Source organism: Ambystoma mexicanum, chromosome 5q, assembly GCF_040938575.1.
Source record: "Ambystoma mexicanum isolate Mex_15411 chromosome 5q, UKY_AmexF1_1, whole genome shotgun sequence".
Classification (NCBI taxonomy): domain Eukaryota; kingdom Metazoa; phylum Chordata; class Amphibia; order Caudata; family Ambystomatidae; genus Ambystoma; species Ambystoma mexicanum.
In genome coordinates, this window is record NC_090933.1 from 1,307,126,765 (window position 1) to 1,307,149,840 (window position 23,076).

Sequence of the window (23,076 nt, forward strand, 5' to 3'; positions counted from 1 at the left end):
CAAGTACCTCCAGGAAGGACAAGTTCTAGATGGTAACTTTTTGCAGACCCTTCAGGCCCTTCGATTCCAGGATTGGTTGCTGTCATTAGACCTTCAGGGTGCTTACTTTCATTTTCCCATCCATGAGAAGTACAGAAAGTTCTTGAGGTTTGCGGTTCTCATGATCAGTTTAGTGTTCTGCCATTCGGGCTCACCTCTGCCCCGTGGGTATTCACCAAGCCTATGTCAGTGGTGGCAGCAAGTCTAAGGAAGGAGGGGATTCACATCTACCCCCTATGTGGACGATTGGTTGATCATGGCTTGTTCTCCAGAAAGGTCTGGAAGTCACCTCGGGGGTTTTCACTACGAACTCAGAATATTTCACTTGTTGCATTCACAAGTCTCAATATCTTTTTTAAACAATCTTTCACTGTGGACCTCCCTTGGCCGGTTTCACTTTTGTCAACACAATATTCACTGGGTTATCGTACTTCACCCTGTTTAGTATGCATCCCTCGGGCCGGGTTCACAGTTGCCAGTTACAGTTCACTTTGCTTTACACAATGCAGGGTTTACTTCCCTTAGCTTTCTTCTTGGCTACGGGTCAAAGGCTTTCGATTGTACAAGGGGGCTTTGCTCGACCCTTGTATGACCACTTTGACCTCTTGCGTCGGCTCGCCTAGGGACTTTTGGTATTGGTAGTTCTACCAAACTGGGACCGGCCGGAGTCTTTCGAATGAGCGCACGCGTGGTGCCGGACCACTCTGCAGCCGGGGCCTCCCTAGATTGTTTCAATAGTTCTGTAAGGCGCAAAGTTTCGGTTCTTTGATTCACATTACGTTGCCATTTTCAACTTTTGCTCAACACAGTTCCCTTCTCCCTGCAACTCGCCGGCTGTGATGAACCGCTTGTTATTTCGTGTCTCTGGAGTCAAGGGCGGTACCATGATAGCAAGCGTCTCTCCCTTACTTGGTTATCCGTGTAAGAGGCTTCCTTGCACCAGTGACACCTGTTACACCACACGCTGGCTGTTCCCGGCCTTGTGATTCCTTTCTCAGAGGCTTTGCGGGTCTGGGTCGAAAAGGGCAAGGGCACTTCCCTCCTTCCCCTTTCGGTTCTCGCCGCCTGTCTCCTCCTCTCGAACTGCAGTCCTGGAATAGCTGCCACATTGTGCGGTCTGCTTTGCCCAATGCGCTCTCGTGCTCCTCCTTTTTATCACTCTGGGGAAGGGAAAGGGCTGTCAGGTTTATGGTTATTGTCAGTTGCCTGACTCTGCCTGAGGGGGGGAAAAGGGATTATAAGGAAGGGGGTACCGCTTCTCACACGTCAGTGTCCCACTTTCACTCCCCGAGGACCCCTCTCCACCCCCCCTTCATTCAAGTGGATCTCCCGCACTGGTCCAACCCCAGGAACGGATCCAATAGCGATGGCCGTGTCCTGGCCACCTGGATGACAGATCTCCAGGGGACTAACGGATGAGACACCTTCAGGTTTCTCAGTCACGAAACCAAATTGAGGAGTGGGAGGATGGCAACACGCACAAGGCAACCGATGTGAAGTGGATGCTATTGGATAGAGCTCTGCAATCCACCAATTTTCTTTTTTTTTAAATGTAAATCCTACAATATGTAGGCTAATACCCAAACCACCACATCTCCCTCAAAATAACCTTTGTAGTTTTCTTAGTATTAGGATTTCCAAAAATTAAAATATGAAACCTCTATTTCACTGTTTTGACTTTTTTAAAGTATCACACTATGTATAAGAATGGAGCTACAAATTGGTATCAATACCCGTATTTCCAACAATGTTGCTAGTCTGACATTCCAAGCTTCCTCGCAAAATCAGGACATGAGTGTTGACCGATGTTGGCGGAGGGAGGGATGACTGACGGATTGAATTGCGACCTTGCAAAACCTCCTCAGTCCTACAGTCCTCTCCTTGACTTTCAAACTGAGGCCCACAGCAGTCCACCATACAGTTTGTCAAGGTAGTCCATCCATTTGCTTGCCCAGTCCCGTTACTGGGATCTCTGAACCACGAATTCATGTGACAGTGGCTGCATAGCTGAGGCACCTATGTGGTGAGAGAAGACCGCAACCATTAAGTAGTGGTGAGAGAAGACACCATAGGGCAGGCTCCCTCTGCTGTTTAAAGCTGATTAAGTGCCTGCTTGGGGTAAAGGAGGCACAGTGACTGCAGAGCCCCTGGAGCTAAAAGACTGCCGGCAAATGGCACATTGCTACGAAGTGAGGTGAACTTCATTCTTTCTAAACCTATACTGAAGTAATTATAACTGTGCACTACTAAAACGTTTTTTTTTCTTCCTTTCTGTACCCTCTGCACGCTACAGTTGTGTGCCAGATTTCTTTTTGGGCAAAGAACTTTGTTCTTCCTTCCATTACTACTTCTCCTGTGCTTTCGTATGCAAGTCAGAGTAAGGCTTTTTGCCTGTGGCATAATGGTACTAACTTTCAAACCCCCTCACTAAATCCTACACTCAGAAAAGTACACTGGCGTTGCAGTCCTTGGACATTTCTGTGGAATCAGAATCTGTGTTTTGCTGTAAAGGGGAGGGCTCAAGTCATCCTTGTGGGACCTAGTGGGTAGGTGTTTATTTTTAAATTTATGTATACATTTATAACGAGTACACAATGGCCCACATAAACACGGGACAGGAGGAGGGTATCCCGCATCGGATAGTCGTGGATCACTCGTAGAGGAGCGTCTTGAGGGTTTGCTTGAAGGTTCTGGAATTGTTTTCAAGTCGTACAGTGACTGGAAGAGTATTCCAGAGTTTTGCTGAAATTACGGATTAGATGAGCACAATGATCTAGTTGGTTCGTAGTGTGTTACTAAAGATTTCAAGTACGCTAGGGTTTTTCCATAGAGGCATTTGTGCACCAAGGTGGCTACCTTGAACTGTATCCGAGCTTTCAGGGGGAGCCAGTGCAGTTGGTGCCTGTATGTGGGAGGGTAGACATATGATTCCTCCTTTTTGGGACCTTTTTTATGATACGTAATGCATCATTTTGGACAATCTGTAGGCTCTGCAAGCTGTTTGTCAGATCCAGCGCGCTGGGGCATTGCAGTAGTAAATCCTGGAAAGTATAACCGATCGTGCTACAGTAGAGCAGTTGTTTTCAGTGAGGAAGGGACGGATGAGTGTTGGGTAGTAGGTCCCATTTTTTTGCAAACATTTTGGTATAGGGTTCTGCCCTCGGGGGAGTCGTCGAGATGAATCCCAAGCATTTTTACCTCGCCTAGTCCAGAGAGGCTACAGTCCCGGATGGCAAAAGATTGGTAATTGGGCTTTACTTTAGTTCTTGCATGAGATGATCCGAAGATTTGGAGCTCTGTTTTTCCTCTGAGGCACATCCACCTTTCTCTCTTCTAAGATTCAGTCATGTCATAGGTGTCTTCACGTTTTGCTGCATCTAGGGCGTAGTCACCAGAGAGCTTCAATTGACATTTCCCATGTTTCCAACATTTTTGTAAATCGGGCCCTTAAACTTTATACAATTAAAATGATATACAAATGTAGTAAAAATGTCATCCGACAATTAATTGCATATCTGATTACAAATTAAAAATTTGCACATCACCTTCTATATTGGTTGAAATTCTTTTTTAAATGTGTCTTTTCTTCAATTACTTTTCAAAGTTTTATTACAATAGTCAGGGCAAGATGTTCACCATTGAGGCATCACAACCAAAAGTGGGTGGATTTTTATCATATCCAGATACATTTGTCATAGTATGTACCAACGTTCAAGCGATTTGTTACATTCTGTTGAAAGATGTCTTGTAGATACTAATGTATGCACATTTTTACATCTAGGCTGTAATGCTTATTCAATGCAAATGCACGCCCCTGCTTTAAGCTGAAATTAGTCGGGATTTGTTTCACATATTTCCAAAGCTGTTCAATGGAATTTGTATGCTAGTATCAGAATATAGTTGATTAAAATTACCATGGAAATGCCCCAATTTAAGAGTTTGCTCCAAGTCTGACGATCCACTTAGTCGAATGCCGAACTATAATCAATAAACGCATCATTCAGCTGTTGATCTATCTGTAAGACCTCCTAATATGCAGATGTTATGCAGTGTAGGAGACTTTTTTATTTTTAGAACACCTGTTTGTAGCATATTTAATAGTTCATGGCTGCTTATCATGACCCACTTAGTTTATTGTTCATGGTTGTGATAAAAAAAGAGAACATTTTAATCCACCATTTAGTGTGAGAATGAGTCAGAGCCCACTGTGCTTTGCCTAAGGGCCAAGTAGCCAAGTGGAGACACCAGATATGCAACCTAGGGATTCTGAAACTCCAAATAATTCAGGTGGTATACCTTATTTGGTAATGGCAGGGCCTTAACCAGAATGCAACACCGGTTCGAATCCCGATCCCGCACTTAGAAACCATGTGCTGGTATTAAGCGCATTATAAAGGACCACTTTTAATATTTATTTCTGGGGCAGGTGAATGGTACATAATTTATTTAATTTACTTTTTTTTTTATTTGTCTGACTTCCTCAAATCTTAAATGTAAATGCCCTTTTCCGATGTTTAAAGGATGGGATGTTAGGCAAGCCTGTGCAGCGCTTTAAATATTAGCCTTCCCTGATTTGCACTCTGCACCGTCTACTTATTTTTATATGGAGTATTCCTGGGTGATCCAAAATATATATATATATAATTTTTTTTTTTTATTTTTTTTTTAGAAGTGTTAATTTGATCACATTTTCATATTATTCATAACATTTATTCTATTTGAAGTACATAGATTTAACTGCATGACATTGGAGTTGTACCTTTTTTAGTCTTTATTAAGAATGTTTTTAATTTTTAGGTGGTGTTGAAGGGTTACTGTAATGTAAAATTATTATAGTGTATTGGGTTGATTTTAATTTTATTCTTTAATGGAATACAAATATTTCCAAAATATAGATGAAGAAATAAAAAAGTACCTAGAGATGGGGATGGTCTGAAACCCAACAAAGGGAAAAAGGGGTGATGGCAGAAAGCAGAGAGACTAACATCCATACAGCTAGAAATGTAGCATTAGGAGGGGAAACGATGGACCTAGTACCCCCATCCCAGCGGCTCCCATCAAGAGGAGAGGGTGAGAGATTAAGGAGGAAAAGGAAGATCCCGCACCAAGGTGCAACAGGAGGGGAAGGAGGAGAATACCCAGGTCAGAAGATGTGCTGCAGGACCAAGTGGTCCTAGAGAGACATGGGATAGAAAGGAGTTCTTGTACTGAAGAATCATGTCGTTAGCTTGGGGATCCTACGGTGGTGTGTATGTCCAGCCCTTTGAGGAGTGGAAAAAAGATAACTGAAACGCATGAAAGCTACCGGGACCAGAAAGAAGCACTGGACACTATAAATCCAAAGATTGCGAGTGACTCTTTCCCACAAAGAGCTTGGTCCTGCACTAGAAGATGTGGGAGCCACAATCCTAAAGAAGGCAATGGACTGGAAGAAGTGGGAGCCATGATCTGGCAGAAAGCCTACAGGTTTGGGTAATTTTACATGCATCATACTATCTTAGCCAAATCCTGTTTTGTTGATGATGGATATAATAGGACGCTTGAACACACACCAATGCTATCTGTTGATGCCTTAGATGTGGCACGGCACAGTGTGTAATATGGAGTCCAAGAATCGGAAGCTGTACAAGAGCACACCTCTTGGAAGAATTCTGCATGAGAGACAGACGGCGGAGACTAAGACTGTATGAGGAGGCAGATGGCGGGGACTAAGACTGTATGAGGAGGCAGATGGCGGGGACTAAGACTGTATGAGGAGGCAGATGGCGGGGACTAAGACTGTATATGAGGAGGCAGATGGCGGGGACTAAGACTGTATGAGGAGGCAGATGGTGGGGAGTAAGACTGTATGAGGAGGCAGATGGTGGGGAGTAAGACTGTATGAGGAGGCAGATGGTGGGGAGTAAGACTGTATGAGGAGGCAGATGGCGGGGACTAAGACTGTATGAGGAGGCAGACGGCGGGGACTAAGACTGTATGAGGAGGCATACGGCAGGGACTAAGACTGTATGAGGAGGCAGACGGCAGGGAGTAAGACTGTGTATGAGGAGGCAGACGGCAGGGAGTAAGACTGTGTATGAGGAGGCAGACGGCGGGGACTAAGACTGTATGAGGAGGCAGACGGCGGGGACTAAGACTGTATGAGGAGGCAGACGGCGGGGACTAAGACTGTATGAGGAGGCAGATGGCGGGGACTAAGACTGTATGAGGAGGCAGACGGCGGGGACTAAGACTATCAGGAGGCAGACAGCGGGCACTAAAACTGTATCAGGAGGCAGATTACGGGATGGAAAAGTGCAGGGTGCAGAGAACTTCAGGGGAAAGAACAAGTCGGCAGAGGAAAACGCTGAACGTAAAGAGAAGACATGAGTTCCGCAGCTGCCTGGTAGAACACTGTACAGAATTGCATGGCTGTAGCGGAAACGCTGCAAGTTAAAATCCCTGCACCAGTCCCGTATGATTAAAAAAAAAAAAAAAGACCCTATGACTTGGCGCCTGTTGTGCTACGTGTATAATAAGGAAAACAGTGTTTGCCCTTTCTACTATCTAGCGTTTTTACAAGGACAAAAATGAAGCAGACTTTTTAAATTGCATACCAAAAAGAAATGTAGGAAACCTATTTGTTGGGCAGTAAACATTGTACACAATCAGTCCGAATAATTCTGTTCTAGTGCCATCGTTTTTAAATAATATGGATTGTGACAAATCCTGTTTTCCCCATTCCATATTCCCTAAGCTGCGAAACTGGTTATAAGTGTATTTGCTCAACTTTTACCACTATTAGCTAATCTGGCCTCATGCGGCTTATTCTATATTTCCTTTCAAAATACAGAAAGAAACTGCAATGCACAATTGCATGTCTTTTTTCCTGCTATCTCGGGAACACTTTTTTATACTTTGATCACTGTACATGCTAAGCATAGGGTTCAGTTCCCTAAAGGCAAGGCACCTGAGCCCCCCGCCCCCTCTGAATTGTAACCAAGGAAACGAGGGAGCCAGAATACTCTTTCCTATCGCCTACTAAACAGAGCAGCGGATTTCCTCACCGAACTGTCCATGGAATATCAATGCTCCAGTTGCTAATGCTTGTAGCCCATGCAAGGTACCTACCCTACGTTAACAATACGTTTTTACACCGCGTGCACTAACTGCATACTGGGTGCACCATAGCTTGTATGTCTAACCAGAATAATTGTGGAAAAGCTATGCAGAGGCTGGAACAATTGTAGAGAATATTCCAATATCCAATAAGTCCATAAAAACAAACTTTTTTTTTTAACGGCCAAACAGTTGGGATGGGAAAGCACATTTCATAACCTTTTTAAGTCGTATTGACTTCTTTGGCCAAGAACGTTCTACTCTGACCTAGGTTGTTCTTTGTCTTCAATGTAGGTCTTGGATGATAAGAATGTGCGCCGGCGGTTCCGTGCAAGTAACTACCAGAGCACGACTCGTGTGAAACCATTCATCTGCACTATGCCCATGAGACTGGATGACGGCTGGAACCAGATCCAGTTCAACCTGTCTGACTTTACCCGACGGGCGTACGGCACCAACTACATTGAGACCCTGCGTGTACAGGTACGACCCATCGTTTGGGAGCACATGGTCTGCCTTATCAAGCCTGGTGGGGTGGGGAAGGAGCAGTCCTGTCGGCCACACAGCTCACATTTTTGCCTTGGAATACCCTCCTAGATCCATGCCAACTGTCGCATCCGAAGGGTGTACTTCTCAGACCGCCTGTACTCTGAGGATGAACTCCCAGCAGAATTCAAGCTATATCTTCCAGTGCAGAACAAAGCAAAGGTGAGTTTTTGATGTAGTTCACCCCACGTTGTACGCCTTTTGTTTTTTTTTTAGCCGCTTCTCACTCCAGTTCAATGAACCTTCCCACTTTATAGCTCTGTGGTCTGAGGCATTTTGTGAATCTCATGATGATCAATGCGCCTTTCTTCAAATGTGTTCTGTCCCGTCAAGAAGCAGAGGTGGAATCAATGAGGCACATGCATTTGAATGAGATTTTAAAGGGGATTTATCTATACCTAACAAACAGATAAACATGCGGACAGATGTTCAGGTGGCTTCTCCTTCCATTGAAACAAGTGACTGATCAGTCAGTATGTTTACAACCCAACAGTCTTAAAGTCTGGGTCCACACATCCCACAATCCACAGGGCATGATTGTCTTTGCACATTCTGAGCTCATTTAACACTCCTCCTTCCCAGTCCTCTTGGTGTCCTCCTTTTTCCTTAATGACTCAAGATGATGGGAGTCACTGAGTACTCTCAGGTGTATCCCTCAGAGGAAAGTGGTAAGACCGTTGTGGACAGTCTTGTCGGTCCATGCTCAGTTTTTAGGTTGGCTGAGGTTTCTGAGGGGTGGACTATCAGGGCTACCCTTGTCGGGTCCCTTGCCATTCTCCCGACCTAGATCTGCTCTTTATCTCCTTCCTGTTACCTCCTTGAGGCTCTGCTGTATAATCGTACTCCTCCGTCCCCAGACTGCTCAACCAAATGTAAGGTGTACTGGCGGGACCTTCCCTCTGTTGTCCGCCTTCTATAGCTCCTGTGTTTTTTTTCCTCTCCTCCTTTAATCTCCGGGGGGTTTCTCTCTGCACACTTGGTATTTTCCACTCTACCTTCTGGTTTGTCTCCTTTCTGCTTCTCAAAATATATATATTTCTGATGTTTGTTAATCTGCTTAGAATCACATGCTGTGCATAGGTCCGACATCCAGTGGTCACTGCGGAGTATTGCATTTTGTTTTTCGTAGTCGAAAAGGGGACGTCGACCAGGCGTGTCTGAAACACTATCCCTATAGTGACGTGCGTTGTACCCACAATCCCTCACGCGTCGAGGTCCCTCAGATTGTTTTTTTCCGCCCAGCTTCTGGTCGCCTTCACGCGGAGCTCCTCGAGAGACATTGCAACCCTCGACCTTTGGTCGTTTCTTCTACGAAGATTAATACAGCACTCCCTCGACGCAGTGTAGCTGTTCTCCGCCGAGCAAAATCGTCGACGGAGGGTCGAGCGGAGGAAATCTTCGGCGCTGCCGAACACGTGGCCTGGCCTCGCTGGCCACATACAGTAGGGAGAGTGGGGTCGTGGGACATCTCTGGGTCTTTCTGAGAATGCCTTTCCCTTTCCCCTTCCTTTCCCTGGGGGTGTTTATCGCGATTTATTGCCTCTGCTATGGAGAGGACACCATTTAGGTTTTGCCCACTTTGTAAAGGCAAATTCACTTGGAAGGACAAGCACTCACGGTGTAACCGCTGCTTGCCCCTCGATCACAAAGAGGAAGGGTGCGCGGCTTGTCGGCTTCTGAAGCCTAAAACTCTAAAAGACTGTAGGGTTAAAAGGTGGGCGGCCTACGCGATGTCGAAGGCCGAAGGTTCACCCGCCGCTGCTACCACCGACAGTGACGAGGAACGCGATGACACGACCTCCGCCACGGAAGTCGAAACCCCCTCTAAGGAGCGCTTACGCGCTTCGTCGTCTGTCCCCGGCCCCGACGGGCTCGGCTCACGCCATGCTTATGGGGATGAACACCCCGGCGACACTGACGCACACAAAGATTCACATAAAGGTAAGCACACAACCCATGGCTCTTCTTCGTCTAAGTCGAAGAGAGCTTCGGCGCCCAAGGAGACGCAGGTTCCACCGGCGGCCTCCTCGGACCGTTCGGGTTCGAAGCCCCTCTCGCAACCGCAGCCGCGACCTGCGACTGGGCTTTCGGCAAACAAGGGCGCCACCACCAAACCATCGGCCGGTGCGCATCAACAGAAGGCGCAGACCGCCGTACAGCGCTCGATACCCATAGCGTCGAAAACTCAAGCTTCCGCCGACAAGAATGTCGCCGATAGCTTAGCCAGGATCGTTGTAGCCGACGCCCAAAAGCGTACGCCGAAGATTTCGTCGAGCGTTACGCATAGATCAAAGGATACGCCGAAAACACCCGAAGGAAAGCAGGGACTACCCCCTTCAGTCAGGGAGTCTCCCGACACACCTGAGGGTTTTGAGGAGGGCGACGGGACACTTTCCTCGACGCTTTGGGAGAGGTCGAGCCATTTCGAGGTAGACAACTCGAGTTTTCCCCCGCTAGACCGCTCTGGGGTACCCCATGAAACTATGGAAAGACTCCACCTCTGTATGGAGAGGATGGAAAAGTTTATGAGTACCCAAGCCCCTCTAACTCTCAGAAGAACTAGAGAAGGGCCTCAAGACGACCCCAGAGCCAAAAAACCGAGGCTGGTCGATCCCCTGCTGGACACAGCCTCAGACTTCCAAGATGTATATGACCTCACTGGGGAGGAACAATACTTCGAGGAAGAAGATGATTTCATGGACAACGAAGGACAGAACCAGGAGGAATGTCTAGAAGACAGAACAGACATTATAGAAGAAGGCTTCGGGATTAGCCCAGGAGAAGGACCTTCGCACCCCTGGCAATCACCATCAGTGTGTTCCGACACTGATGCCCTAAATCTAACTCCTCCGGATAATTCTCCAGTTAGGAACACGTCTCCAATTGACGATCAGACTACTTTCAATGCACTGTTGCGCAGAGCAGCAGCGCATTTCGAACTGGACACGGGAGAACTCTCTCCAGAATTAGACTTTGTAGAAAGAGTCATTAAAGAAAAACCCCCGGTCAGCCAGACCATTCCACTCCTCGCCTCAGTTAAAAGGAGGATCACCCCGTCGCTGTCCACTCCCGCATTGATCAGAGGGGTCAATCCACGGATTGAGAAACTTTTCGCTCCTTCACCCTCAGACCCGCTCTACATTAGGGGACATTCCATACCGGACTCCCTAGTTGTATCTAATACTAGAAAGAGGGCAGGGGTACCACTTTCCACCAGTGAGGCACCCCCTGACAAGGAGGGCAAGAGGCTATATGCCCTTGCAAAAAGAGTTACTTCCTCGGCTGCCTTCTCAGCAAGAATTGCCAACAACAATTCCTTGCTTGCGAGCTACGCAGACGCGCAGTGGGCCAAACTGCGCAAAGACGCAGAGGAAGCACCGGAGCCTTTACGTACACGCCTACTGTCGACTATTGGCGAAGGAACACAAGTGAACCAGAGCATTGTAAAAAACTCTCTGGACGCGGCAGAAACAGCAGGACGTTCCCTGGTACAAGGAATACTCCTAAAGCGCCATGTATGGCTGCGCAACTCAGGCTTTAAACCGGAGACACAGGCGTCTTTAATAAATAAACCTGTCGAGGACGCCAACCTCTTCGGAAAAGCGGTAGATGAAGCCCTAGAGATGGCCAAAAAAGAGTTCGACACTATCAAGACTCTTGACCAGATCTCTAAGCCCACTACCAGACGCGGCTATGGCAACAAGCGCTTTTTTCGTGGCCAACGACAACAACAACAAGGTCAGCATCAGCAATACCCTGCCACCAATTACCAAGCCAATAGTGGGCAGTACAGCCAAAGAGGCCAACGCCGGGGCAAAGGGAGAGGTCGGGGATCCACCCCCAGAGGCTCCCAAGCCCCCAACAACTCCAAGTGACGCGAAGATTCGCGTCCCCTCCCATGCAACACCGGTCGGGGGCCGGATAACATCCTTTCTTCCTGCATGGGAGGAGATAACGTCAGACCGTTGGGTACTTTCCACCGTAGCCCACGGATACTGTATCGAATTCAACAGTTCCCCATCCTACAGACCCCCGAGGGGACGGCGGTTGACGCCGGAACATCTTGCCATCCTTCTTCAAGAAGTACAACAACTGCTGGAAAAAGGAGCCATAGAGGTCGTGCCTCTATCTCAGGTAACGGAAGGTATTTATTCAGTGTACTTCCTTGTACCCAAAAAGGATCTAACCATGCGCCCTGTATTATATCTGCGCCCAGCGAACAAGTTTATCAAACCCCAAAAGTTTCGTATGGTGACCTTACAGGAGGTGATCCCGCTGCTTTCACAGGGAGATTACATGACAACATTGGACATGAAAGATGCATACTTTCATATTTCAATGTTGCCAGCGCACAGAAAATACCTAAGGTTCATGATAGAGGGCAAACACTACCAGTTCAAGGTGCTACCCTTCGGTATAGCTTCAGCACCAAGGGTATTCACAAAGGTACTGGCAGTGGCTGCGGCCCACCTGTGCAGGTTGTCCATCCCAGTTTACCCTTACCTCGACGACTGGCTCATAACAGGGGACTCCTACGAAACATGTTTCTCCAATACCCAAAAGACGGTAGACCTTTTGTTCCAACTGGGCTTCTCCATCAACGAAAAGAAGTCCAGTCTAGACCCCAGTCAAATCAAACAATTCCTAGGGGCTCTAATTCAAACAAGGGACGGCCTCGTCTTCCCCTCCAAAGAGAGGGTCCAAAACATGCTGTTTCAGATCCCCCAATATGTGACCGGCCGAGAGGTGACGGTACGCAAAGCAATGCGCTTGCTAGGAATGATGGCGTTGTGTATTTATTTGGTACCTCACGCGCGCCTGCGCATGCGCCCAATGCAAGAGTGGCTCAACAGCCAGTGGTGTCAGGCCAGCGGACAATGGGACGATCTAGTGGTGGTCTCGCAGGCCTTGGTTCTCTCGCTACAGTGGTGGACAAAGGGGAACATGGAAAAAGGAAAACCCTTTGCCACACCCGCGGCGGAAGCCACTCTAACCACAGACGCATCCCTCACAGGATGGGGTGCTCACCTATCCCATCAGACTGCTCACGGAGTGTGGACTCCGAACGTAGCATCCAAACACATCAATCTACTGGAGCTACTAGCGGTATTCAAGGCGCTAAAAGCCTTCCAAGAACACCTACAAGGCAAGACAGTAATGGTCCTTACGGACAGCACTACAGCCATGTACTACATCAACAAGCAGGGGGGCACCCACTCTCCAGGCTTGTCCAAACTGGCCCAGAATATATGGAAGTGGGCTCTCAAACAGGACATGTTCCTACTATCACTACATGTACCCGGGGAACTCAATCTGCTGGCAGACAGACTCAGCAGAGATTTCCCCCTGCCCGAAGAGTACGAATGGCGTCTGCACGAAGACATCGTCTTCGACGTCTTCACACAATGGGGATTCCCAGAAATAGACCTGTTCGCAACCCTGGAGAACTCTCAATGCCTAAGTTACGCCTCCAGGTACCCCCAGAACCAATCCAAGGGGAACGGTCTATCGATGCAATGGTCAGGGAAATTTGTTTACGCTTTTCCCCCGACTCCCCTTCTCAACAAGGTAGTGCACAAGATGCACCAGGAACAAGTGACCATGATACTGGTGGCCCCAATGTGGGCCCGACAGCCATGGTTCGCTCACTTGATGGAGATGTCTCTATCTCCCCCAGTAAAACTCCCCTGCCCGTACAACATGCTATCTCAGAACAAGGGCAGGACTCTGCACCCATGCCCCCAGAACATGAATTTAGCAGCTTGGCTCCTGAGGTCATAGAGTTCGGACATCTACAACTCCCGCAAAGATGCATGGACATCCTCAGGGAAGCCAGAAAACCGAACACTCGCCACTGCTATTCTAGCAAGTGGAAGAGATTTGTCATCTGGTGCAGGAGTAAAAGCATCAACCCTATTGACTGCTCTCCCACACATGTGGTACTATACCTGACCCATCTCTTGGATTCAGGCCTAGTGTTTAACTCCATTAAAGTCCACCTAGCGGCACTTTCTGCATACACCACCTCCCAACTCAAAGTGTCGTGGTGGAGGATCCCAGTTATAAAGGCATTCATGGAGGGAGTAAAAAGAATACACCCCCCGATAGCTGACCCTGCTCCCGGATGGGACCTTAATGTGGTACTTACCAGACTCATGGGCTCTCCATTCGAACCCATGCACAAAGCATCCCTTAAACATCTTACTCTTAAGACTGCTTTTTTAATAGCTATCACCTCCATCAGGAGAGTAAGTGAACTTCAGGCTCTTTCTATTCTAGACCCCTTTGTTACAGTTCACAAAGATAAAGTGGTTCTACGCACTCACCCTAGGTTTGCTCCGAAATTTATTTCTAAATTCCACGTAAACCAGTCTATAGAACTACCAACGTTCTTTCAAAATCCTTCCAATTTGGGAGAAAGGACTCTGCACACACTTGATGTACGCAGGGCGGTCATGTTCTACATGGAAAGAACCAGACCATTGAGGAAGACTAATCAGTTCTTCGTCTCGGTGGCAGCAGGAAGAGAAGGAGATGCGGTTTCAAAATCCACTATTTCTAGATGGATTGTTCAATGCATCACTCTCTGCTATACTCTTGCTAAGAGAGAACTACCCTTTAAGCCAAGAGCACACTCTACTCGAGGCACGGGGGCATCCATAGCATTCATTGCAAATGTTCCCCTTGAGTCCATCTGCAAAGCGGCTACCTGGAGTTCTGTGCACACCTTTACAAAACACTACTGTCTAGATACACACTCTAGATCTGACTCCCAGGTGGGACAGGCAGTATTACGACACCTTTTCTCTACTGTTCCTTCTCATAACCCACCGCCAACTCCGGGTACTGCTCGCTAGTCTATGCACAGCATGTGATTCTAAGCAGATTAACAAACATCAGAAGAGAATGCATTACTTACCGTAAAAGCATTTCTGATGGTTGTATCTGCTTAGATTCACATGCGCCCACCCTTCCTCCCCGCTCGGATGGAAGGAACATAGACTTCCTTTATATATCTCTCTCTCTTTCTGTACTCACTCGCGTCTAGAAGGCTCCCTCAGGGCAGAAAAAATACAAACAGAGGGACCTCGACGCGTGAGGGATTGTGGGTACAACGCACGTCACTATAGGGATAGTGTTTCAGACACGCCTGGTCGACGTCCCCTTTTCGACTACGAAAAACAAAATGCAATACTCCGCAGTGACCACTGGATGTCGGACCTATGCACAGCATGTGAATCTAAGCAGATACAACCATCAGAAATGCTTTTACGGTAAGTAATGCATTCTCATATATATATATATATATATATATATATATATATATATATATATATATATATATATATATATATATATATATCCTTCCTCTAGGGTTCTCTCCCCCTCTCTCTCACCCCCCTCTTCCTTTCTCTATACCCCCTCTCTCCCTCAATGTCTCTCACCCCCTCTTTCTCTCACCCCCTCTTTCTCTCACCCCTCTCTCTCGCCCCCTTTCGCTCTCTCGCACTCCCTCCTGCCATGGGTGGTTCTTTTCAAGCTTCCTGAGGCTTTCCATCTAGTACCAAGTTCGGTGGGTAGAACCTGTCTCTAGGTGTCCTGTTCAACATACCACTAACTCTCATGGTTGGACCTCTTCTGGCAAGGGGATGCTAGAACTCTTGCACAGCTGAAAAGGGATGAACTTCCTTTTCTCAGATAGTGAGATCTAGGGCGCGGTTGAAAGCGCATCCTATTCTTCAGTCTTCGCCCCCTCACTTGCCTTTTGCTCCTTATTTTATGATGCCTGGGCCCGCTGCTAATGTGGGCAGATGTGCCTTTGCTCTACGTTGTTAAATGAGTGAGCGAGGCCTGCCGGCTCAGCCGGCCCACGCTGTTTGGTCCTTGTTTGGGGGTTACAGTGTTTGACTGGGATTGTCATGGATTACTTTCTGACCATTTTCGGTTTTCTGCAAACTCTCCCGGTTCACATTTCTTTCAGTGTTTAAGCTGGCTGAAGTGCCATGGTGCGGTTTAGTTTCATAACCATTATCTCTACACGGATATTCTAGTACTGTATCCTCTTTTCAAGTAATCTAATACCTTGGGGGTCATTACAAGGTGGGCGGTAAGGGATACCGGGACCGGTAAGGAGACCGGTGCCGGTAATCCCTTACCGCCCTATTCCAAGGTCCCTTGGCGGGGACTGTAAGGATCGTGTGGTCCGACCACACGTCCCTTACGGGTCCTGCTAAGGGACCAGGGCGCTAATAATGGGCTTGCAAGTCGCGAGCCCGTTATTAGCGCCCTCCCCATTCCCATTGAGCCCTATGGGGGCTTAAATGGGAATGGGGAATGGTTTGTTCATTGGGGACTTACCGGTCCCGCCGGGGTTGGACTACACCGGTAAGTCCCCATTGAACAACACCGGTGCCGGACCCGTTATTGGAGGCAGTCATGACGCAAATAGCGCCATGACTACCACCAATCTCGTAATAGGGCCCCTTGTCTCTGCGGGGAGGGTGAACCCAGGAAATCCTGCTCCATCCATTCTCTGGGAGACACATCTGGTGGCAGCCGGACCTGCCCCATCTCCTGTGTCTCCACCCACTCATACAAGAGGATGGATATTTCCACCAACTTGCCACAGATGCTACTGGTGACTTATCTGACCAATACTATTTTAGTGTTCCAAATCCCTCATTTGCAAGGATGTGACCTTCCATACAGCCACCCATCTATTTCAGTTTTCTTTATATAGTGCATTTCTCCAAAGTGCTTTACAAAATGTATATCTGGTACGAGTTGATTAAGGAAAACCGATCATAAAAACATGGGAGTTGGTGTGGTATCTGGACATTTCCTAAGCGGCAGAATCGAGCACATCTGTTACTCTTTTCCCAAAAATGAGAGAGTGCAGAAGAGGGACACAGGTCCAGTGGGAGAGCATTCCAAAGTAAAGAAGTAGGCAATGAAAAGAAGGTTAGCAATCGAAGAGACGCCATTGAGAGGAAAAGTGAAGCTGCCGAAGGGGTGAATACAGAGAAGGAAGTTCAGATAAATAAGGCAGCACAAGACCATGGATTCACTTGAACACAATAGATAAGACCGGAGGTTGAAACCCGGGGTGAATGGGGAGCCATGAAGGAGCGTGAGACATGGAGAACCATGAATGGAATGTTTAAGACTGTATAGAGTCCTAACCGCAGATTGAAGAATGGATGTAAATGGTAGGAGAATATATTTCGAGAGACCAGCATGGGAACTAAGGCTTCTCTGGCAGCAGTCCTAGAAATGAGTCGTTTCTATAGTTCATTCATTGTAGTCTCTCCTTCATCATGGCTGTAGCCCATCCTGGTATGGTGAGGGCCCGCGCTGGCATGGAGGCTTACATTAACAGTGCTTCTTGAAACATGTACTAAGTGAAGGGGAAAGATCATTACAAACAGCAGGGCTGTAATCTAAAATGTATCTGTCATCTCTTTACTTGATGCATGCGAATTTGTACGTCTGAGCCCAAAGTGCACTTTACAGCGCTTGTCGTTCTGAAACTTCTCTAATATTCTGAATGTGCTTCTCAGTGTTCCTGAGATCAGTAACACAGCTTACTTCTCTTGTCTCTTGTAGCAGTGAGAGGAAGCGGCCCACCTGGACTGGACTTCAGAGCCTCATCAATGATATATATTTGATAGTGTTATGAAGGGCTGTTCACGCAGTTCCGTTTTTATAAATTATGGAAGGGGAATTTCGTTCTCCTTTTTTCTTTTTTGTAATAAATGATTTCCCCTGGTCTTTTTGTAAGTATCATGCCTTGCATCCTCTGAGCCATCACACCCTGCCTGCCTTGGAACCCATCTGGACATTATGGAGGTTTGTGGGGCTCTGCCGTTGCAGCTTGGCCCAGGCCCTCCATTCCCACTGCGCCTTCTCAGCCCTGGTTGCTGCTGGGCTAGGAAGAGACACTGAAGTCGAGCATGGCTTCTCTGACAAGCTAGAGTTTAGGACATGTCAATTGGTTTGAGTGCTCCTCCTCCGCTGCTTGGCATGGGATGGAACTCTGACACGAGAATGCTGTTACCACCTCAACTGTACAGTGGAATCTAACCTTCCTGTGCCCCTCCCCAAATAAAGACTTTGTGTTGCGTGAAGGGTGTTATGATGCGTACAGTGTTTATTCTGGAGGCCCTGTTTACAGAGTGGAGCATTAATGTAACCGCAGCAGCGCGCGCACACACGTTTCTCTATAGTATACCCCTGATGTCACTATATAATGGCTTCTACACAACGCTGGAGTGTGCGCCAGAAATATTCATTTTCAGCCAAAGAGGTCCAGGCCTAGGGACAAATGGTCTCCTTGCAATGCATCCATTCTTCGCGTTGTTGGTTCATGTAGCCCAAACTGTAATTCACATAGTTTGAAAGGTCCAGATGAGTATGAGGTTAGCAGGGAGCGTGCATGGATGTCCATAGTGGGTGGTACTTTAATCAAGGGGTAGGTACTGATGAATTGTGGGCAAAGCAGTGAGTGGGCAGTTATGTCACAATTGTGTGAAAACCCCAAAAGAACTGAAGGGGAGCATGTGCCCAACATTCATACTCCTAGATGTGCAAATGATTGTTTCTTATTTACTTTCAAAGTGCCTTAGAAATGCACAATAAACAGAATTCTGCTGCATAAAGTGCCACAAGGCTAATGGGAAGGGAACAGGGGAAATTATAACAATGTCAAAGACAATAATCCAGTTGTGGTCCTACTAGGCCGTTTGGCATTCGGACGTGCAGGGGATGGGGAGCAGAGGAGTGCACAGTACAGGGGACTCTCGAGGGTGGGTCATGGAGGTGCCCGCAAGGGCAGGGCAGTGCAGTGAGGGACGGGGGGCTGCTACTATCGACTGGTAAGAAGGGCCTGGGATCCTATGATGATCACTCCACCAGTCACATTGGCAGTGGGGTGATTAGCTGGGAAGGGAAAGGGATAGAGAAGAGCATAGTTTTGAGCAGTTTCCGGAATTTCATGATATCCGGGGTAGGGATGCTGTTCCAGAGGGAAGGGCACCTGCTGAGGAGAGGCATCTTCTTCCCTCCTTCCCCCCCACCCCCCCCCCCGCGCACCCACAGACTCTGCTTGGAGAAGCATTTGACAGTCAGTGAGTTGGCGTTAGAGGAGCGTATGGCTCTAGCTGGGTAGTATTCAGTGACAGAAAGTTGGAGATGGCATGGTCTCGGGCCCCAGAAGGCCTTGTGGATGATGCAGAGGTTCTTGAATTTGATCCTTGTAACCACCGGGAGCCAGTGGAGAGATTTTAGGGCTGGAGAGATGCAGTCCCTGGGCTTGAGGCCAAGGATATGTCTTGCAGCCCTATTCTGTATTAGCTGCAGGGGGCGAAGGGAGTAAAGGGGGAGATTGAGAAAGAGGATGTTGCAGTACTCCAGCCTGGAGAGGACCAGATCTCTGGTGGCATTGAGCTTCTGGGGGAAGGTGGAGCTGGAATTGGCACTTCTTGCTAAGGGCCATGATGTGAGGGGTGAAGGAAAAAGCAGAGTCAAAGATGATGTGAGGGGTGAAGGAGAGAGCAGAGTCAAAGATGACCCTGAGGTTTTTGGCCTCACATGATGGTGGGGGGGGGGGAGGGGTAGAGGGCGGGCAGGGGGTAGGAGGAAAAAAGGTGTCCCGGTGAGGATCTCCGTCTTACTGGCATTAAGATTGAGATCGTTCGTTGCACACAATGCCTGAATGGTAGATAGACAGTCTGGGATCAGAGAGGAAGTTTGAAGGAATGCTGCGTCATTGGTAAACGCAGGAAATGGGAGGAGGAGATCAGGTGAGCAAGATGGGCAAGATAGATAGAAGAGTCATGGCAACAGGATAGAGCCCTTGGGGACGCCACAGGTAGAGATGCTTGTGGTGGAGGAGAAAGGGCCCAGTTGCAGCTGGGAAGGGCAGTTAGTGAGGAAAGGGGTCCACCAATCCAGTGCACGATCAGTGATGCTAAGGCTGCCACACAGTAGTTTCACGAGTATGGAATGGTTGACGTGTCAAAGGCAGAGGGGAGATTGAGCAGAATGAGAACAGCACGAGAGTTGAGTCAAGATTTGCGAGCATGGGTTCACGAGTGTTCAGGAAAGCAGTTTATGTGCCTGTGGATGCTTGGAATCCAGATTGATGGTCATGAAGGCAACCATCAAGATCAGTGTGGAGGGTCAGTTGGGGAAAGGACCAACTTTTCCAAGGGTTTACCCAGGAAGGTTGTTGCAGAGATGGGGCGATAGTTAGCCGGTGAGGAGGGCTCAGCAGACTGCTCTTAAGAGAGGGAGTACAAGAGAGTGCTTGAGGGTTCTTGAGGGATAGAGGAAGGTGCCAGTGGCAAAGGAGTGGTTACAGAAGTCCGTATGAGCCGGGGTGAGAGAGATCTTGTCCACAATGGTTCTGGAGGAGCAGGGGAGCACCTGTTTGGAGGAGGCCTTCATAGAGCAGACCATTTTAGAGACCTCATTCGGTGCAATGGGCAAGTGGGGGAGGGGGGGAGAGGAGGGCCAGGAGAGCAGGTGAGGAAGGGGAGATTTGGGTGGAGAAGCGTTCGGACAGGATGGTCCTGAGTTTTAGATGTGAAGTGAGAGGCCAAGGCAGTGCAGAGAACCTGGGAAGGAGAGAGGTGGAGACTGCAAGTGGATTGGCGAGTTCCTTGCAGATTTTGAAAAGTTTGGCTGTGTTAGTGGCTCCAGAGATGCGGGCTTGGATGTGGGCCTGCTTCTTGAACCTGGTACAGGGGCAATATTGCCTTTGGAGCAGGCGGCAGGCCAGTTTGTCAGGGGATAAGCCCAAGGTCTGCCACTTCCATTCAGCAACCCTGCACTTGCGTTTCAGAGATGCTAGATCTGATTCGTACCAGCTCTGCCTCATGGCAGGGGCAAGGATGTCAGAGATGGCGAGGTGCAGGTTAGCAAGGACAGATGGAGAGTCAAGAGCAAGGGTGGAAGGGGGAGGACGGTGGAGGCAAGTAACCTTTGGGGTCACACGAAAGGAGATCCCTGCTCTGTTGCTACATGGAGTCAGATTTTGAGCTGGTATTCATGGACCCTGATAAAGTGACCAGAGACTAGGGCTTCAGGTTCTGAAGAGGATGGGGTTATTTTTCTTCAGTCTTGGAGGGTTTGGGGTTAAGACATTAAATATTATCCAGATAGAGTGGTAATGCTGCCTGTTGGAGGGCCATGTTGCTGTAAGCTCAAAAGGACTTTGAAAGGCTTGCCTGGGCTAACTGAAGACACCCCTCACTCATTTTCCACTTCATTTGTTGTTTTTAACTATTTTACCTCCACAGCCTCATCCCTTCTACAGTATGTCATGCCGCTCCGTCAGAAGACAGCAGAGACCCTTTAAGCTGCGTGGGACTGGCTCCCAAGGAATCCATCGGCTCATTCAGATGTATTTCAAGTTTCCACTCCTAAATTCTTAGTTAATCTTTCTTCGGTTCAAACACTATGCAGTTTCAAAGATTACTTCCCTTAAATATTATTCCAACGAAATGTAAAACGTATATCGCTATTTGATATCAAGTTTGCCAACTGAGACCTGATCATTTAAGAAGGCAATAAAGTGCACACAGGTCGATGGAACCTTTTTTCCCGTTTTTTAAATTGTCAATTCCTCTGTGCACTGTTTGAAAGCGTATTTCTTCAGAGAGAGGATGCTCTATTTTCTCTGGGAGCCACTGTGCATAGATCAAAGAGGATGAAAGTGGGCTTTTAACAGAGGGATCCCATTACATTTACGAAATCATTCTTGGGTTGGATTACCAGACAGCTAAGCTTGTGTAATGCTGGTCAAAGGCTGGCTGAATGGGGCCTTTGTTGTCAATAACCCGCCCTTTTGATTTTTGAGTGATACTAGATAAGGCCCTAAGCCTGCATTTAATGTCCTGGATAAATACATATTTACAGTTGACCCATTCCTAGCTCTATACAGCATGACTGGATCACTCTAAACACAGTCCGGATTTAGTCTCGTTTTGCTTGCATTAAACACCATGTTTTGAACAAGGCCTATAAGAACTATTTAGAGGAAATTGAAAGAGAAAAGGAACAAGCGAAGCACAACAGTACAAAGGTATAGGAGGAACACAAAACTAGAGGAAGGTTTGTTTGTAGGTCAAAGTTTCGAAAACAAAAGGATCGAATGCCTTTTGTTCGGCAGTCAAAGGACCGAAAAAAGGTGTTTTTTTTTTTTTTTATGGGGGGAATTCACCCCTCCAACCCCCTGTTTTCTTTATTAAAATTCCCTTGGAAAGACTCACACCAGGTGTGCAATCTGTCACCCCAGGGATCACGCCGAGGGACAGTGCAAGTCATGCAAACTGTTCAGGCCTAAAAAAACTCATGGACTGCAAAACCAAACACTGGGCCCACCACGCCATGTAGGCCGAGGCCGCCATGGATGTCGAGGACAGCCTCCAGTGATGGCAGCATCAACATCTACAGTGACGCCAAAGGGCAATCTGGATCCATCGTATACCCCCCTGCAAGTCCCCAACAGGAAGGTCGGCAGTTCTGCTGCGGGGATGACACCTGGCGGCACTAGGCACAACCAGGTCTCGCCACACAAAGCACACCTCCCCAAGGCCGAAAGTCGACCGCGCTGCCGACCAAAAGGCCCCACACAGCATCGAGGGGGAGGTCCCTGTGCGCTGGGCCGTTGCAATCACCATACTACAGGCCTCTGAAACAGACGGTAAAGTCAATTTCCGACACACTCTAAACCCTCAATCATCTTTGAAAGACGCGTCAACTGCCTCAAGAAAGGCACACAGAGCTCGAAATTGAGCGCGTTAATCAAAAAACATGCGCCTGATACCCTGTTAAAGGGCCGTAAGTCTAAAGACCATAAGTGTTTGACGCCATAAGGGGACAAAAGCCCAAGCTACAGAAAGCAGGCCCCAGAGCCACCATCTGCACGCACTACTCCTACTCCTGGCCCCTCTGCTCTGCCAAGCTCCTTGGACAACAGAGCAATTTGATAAGGTTATGAGGCAGATGTCCTGTTTTATTATTTTCTTTGATGACCACTCCGAAGTCCTGCAAAACCTTCAGGGAACACCACAAACTACTCAGAGTGAGCCTAGATGCCGCACAGGCTTCCACCTCACATCGGGACCTAGGGCAGGGTACTTACTATTATACGACGCAAGACCCCCAGGACCCTGGCACTTATACAGACGACCAAGAGGACACAGTGGACGTGGGCCAGTATTATGATGAGGATGTTTACGTCATCCAGTCACCAGATCACAGACCCACCAGTGACACACTCACCGGTAGATGACCAATTACAATATAATGACCTGCTCCTGAAGGCTGCAGAGCACTTCAAGATAAACGCACAAGAAACAGGTTGACAATGACTTTGTTGAAGACATC

The 23,076-nt window shown here is 47.9% G+C and overlaps 1 protein-coding gene across 1 annotated transcript in view; it reads left to right on the top strand.

Annotated features, from left to right (window-relative positions):
• LOC138498062 (cilia- and flagella-associated protein 20) overlaps positions 1-17,810 on the top strand; it is a 78,454-nt gene extending 60,644 nt beyond the window's left edge. Inside the window, exons 4-6 of the mRNA XM_069621908.1 lie at positions 7,432-7,620; positions 7,735-7,845; positions 17,290-17,810. Of these exons, the coding sequence (XP_069478009.1) occupies positions 7,432-7,620; positions 7,735-7,845; positions 17,290-17,295 (306 nt within the window). The 3' untranslated portion in view covers positions 17,296-17,810. The remainder of the gene's footprint in view (positions 1-7,431; positions 7,621-7,734; positions 7,846-17,289) is intronic.
• Positions 17,811-23,076: the final 5,266 nt, after the last annotated feature.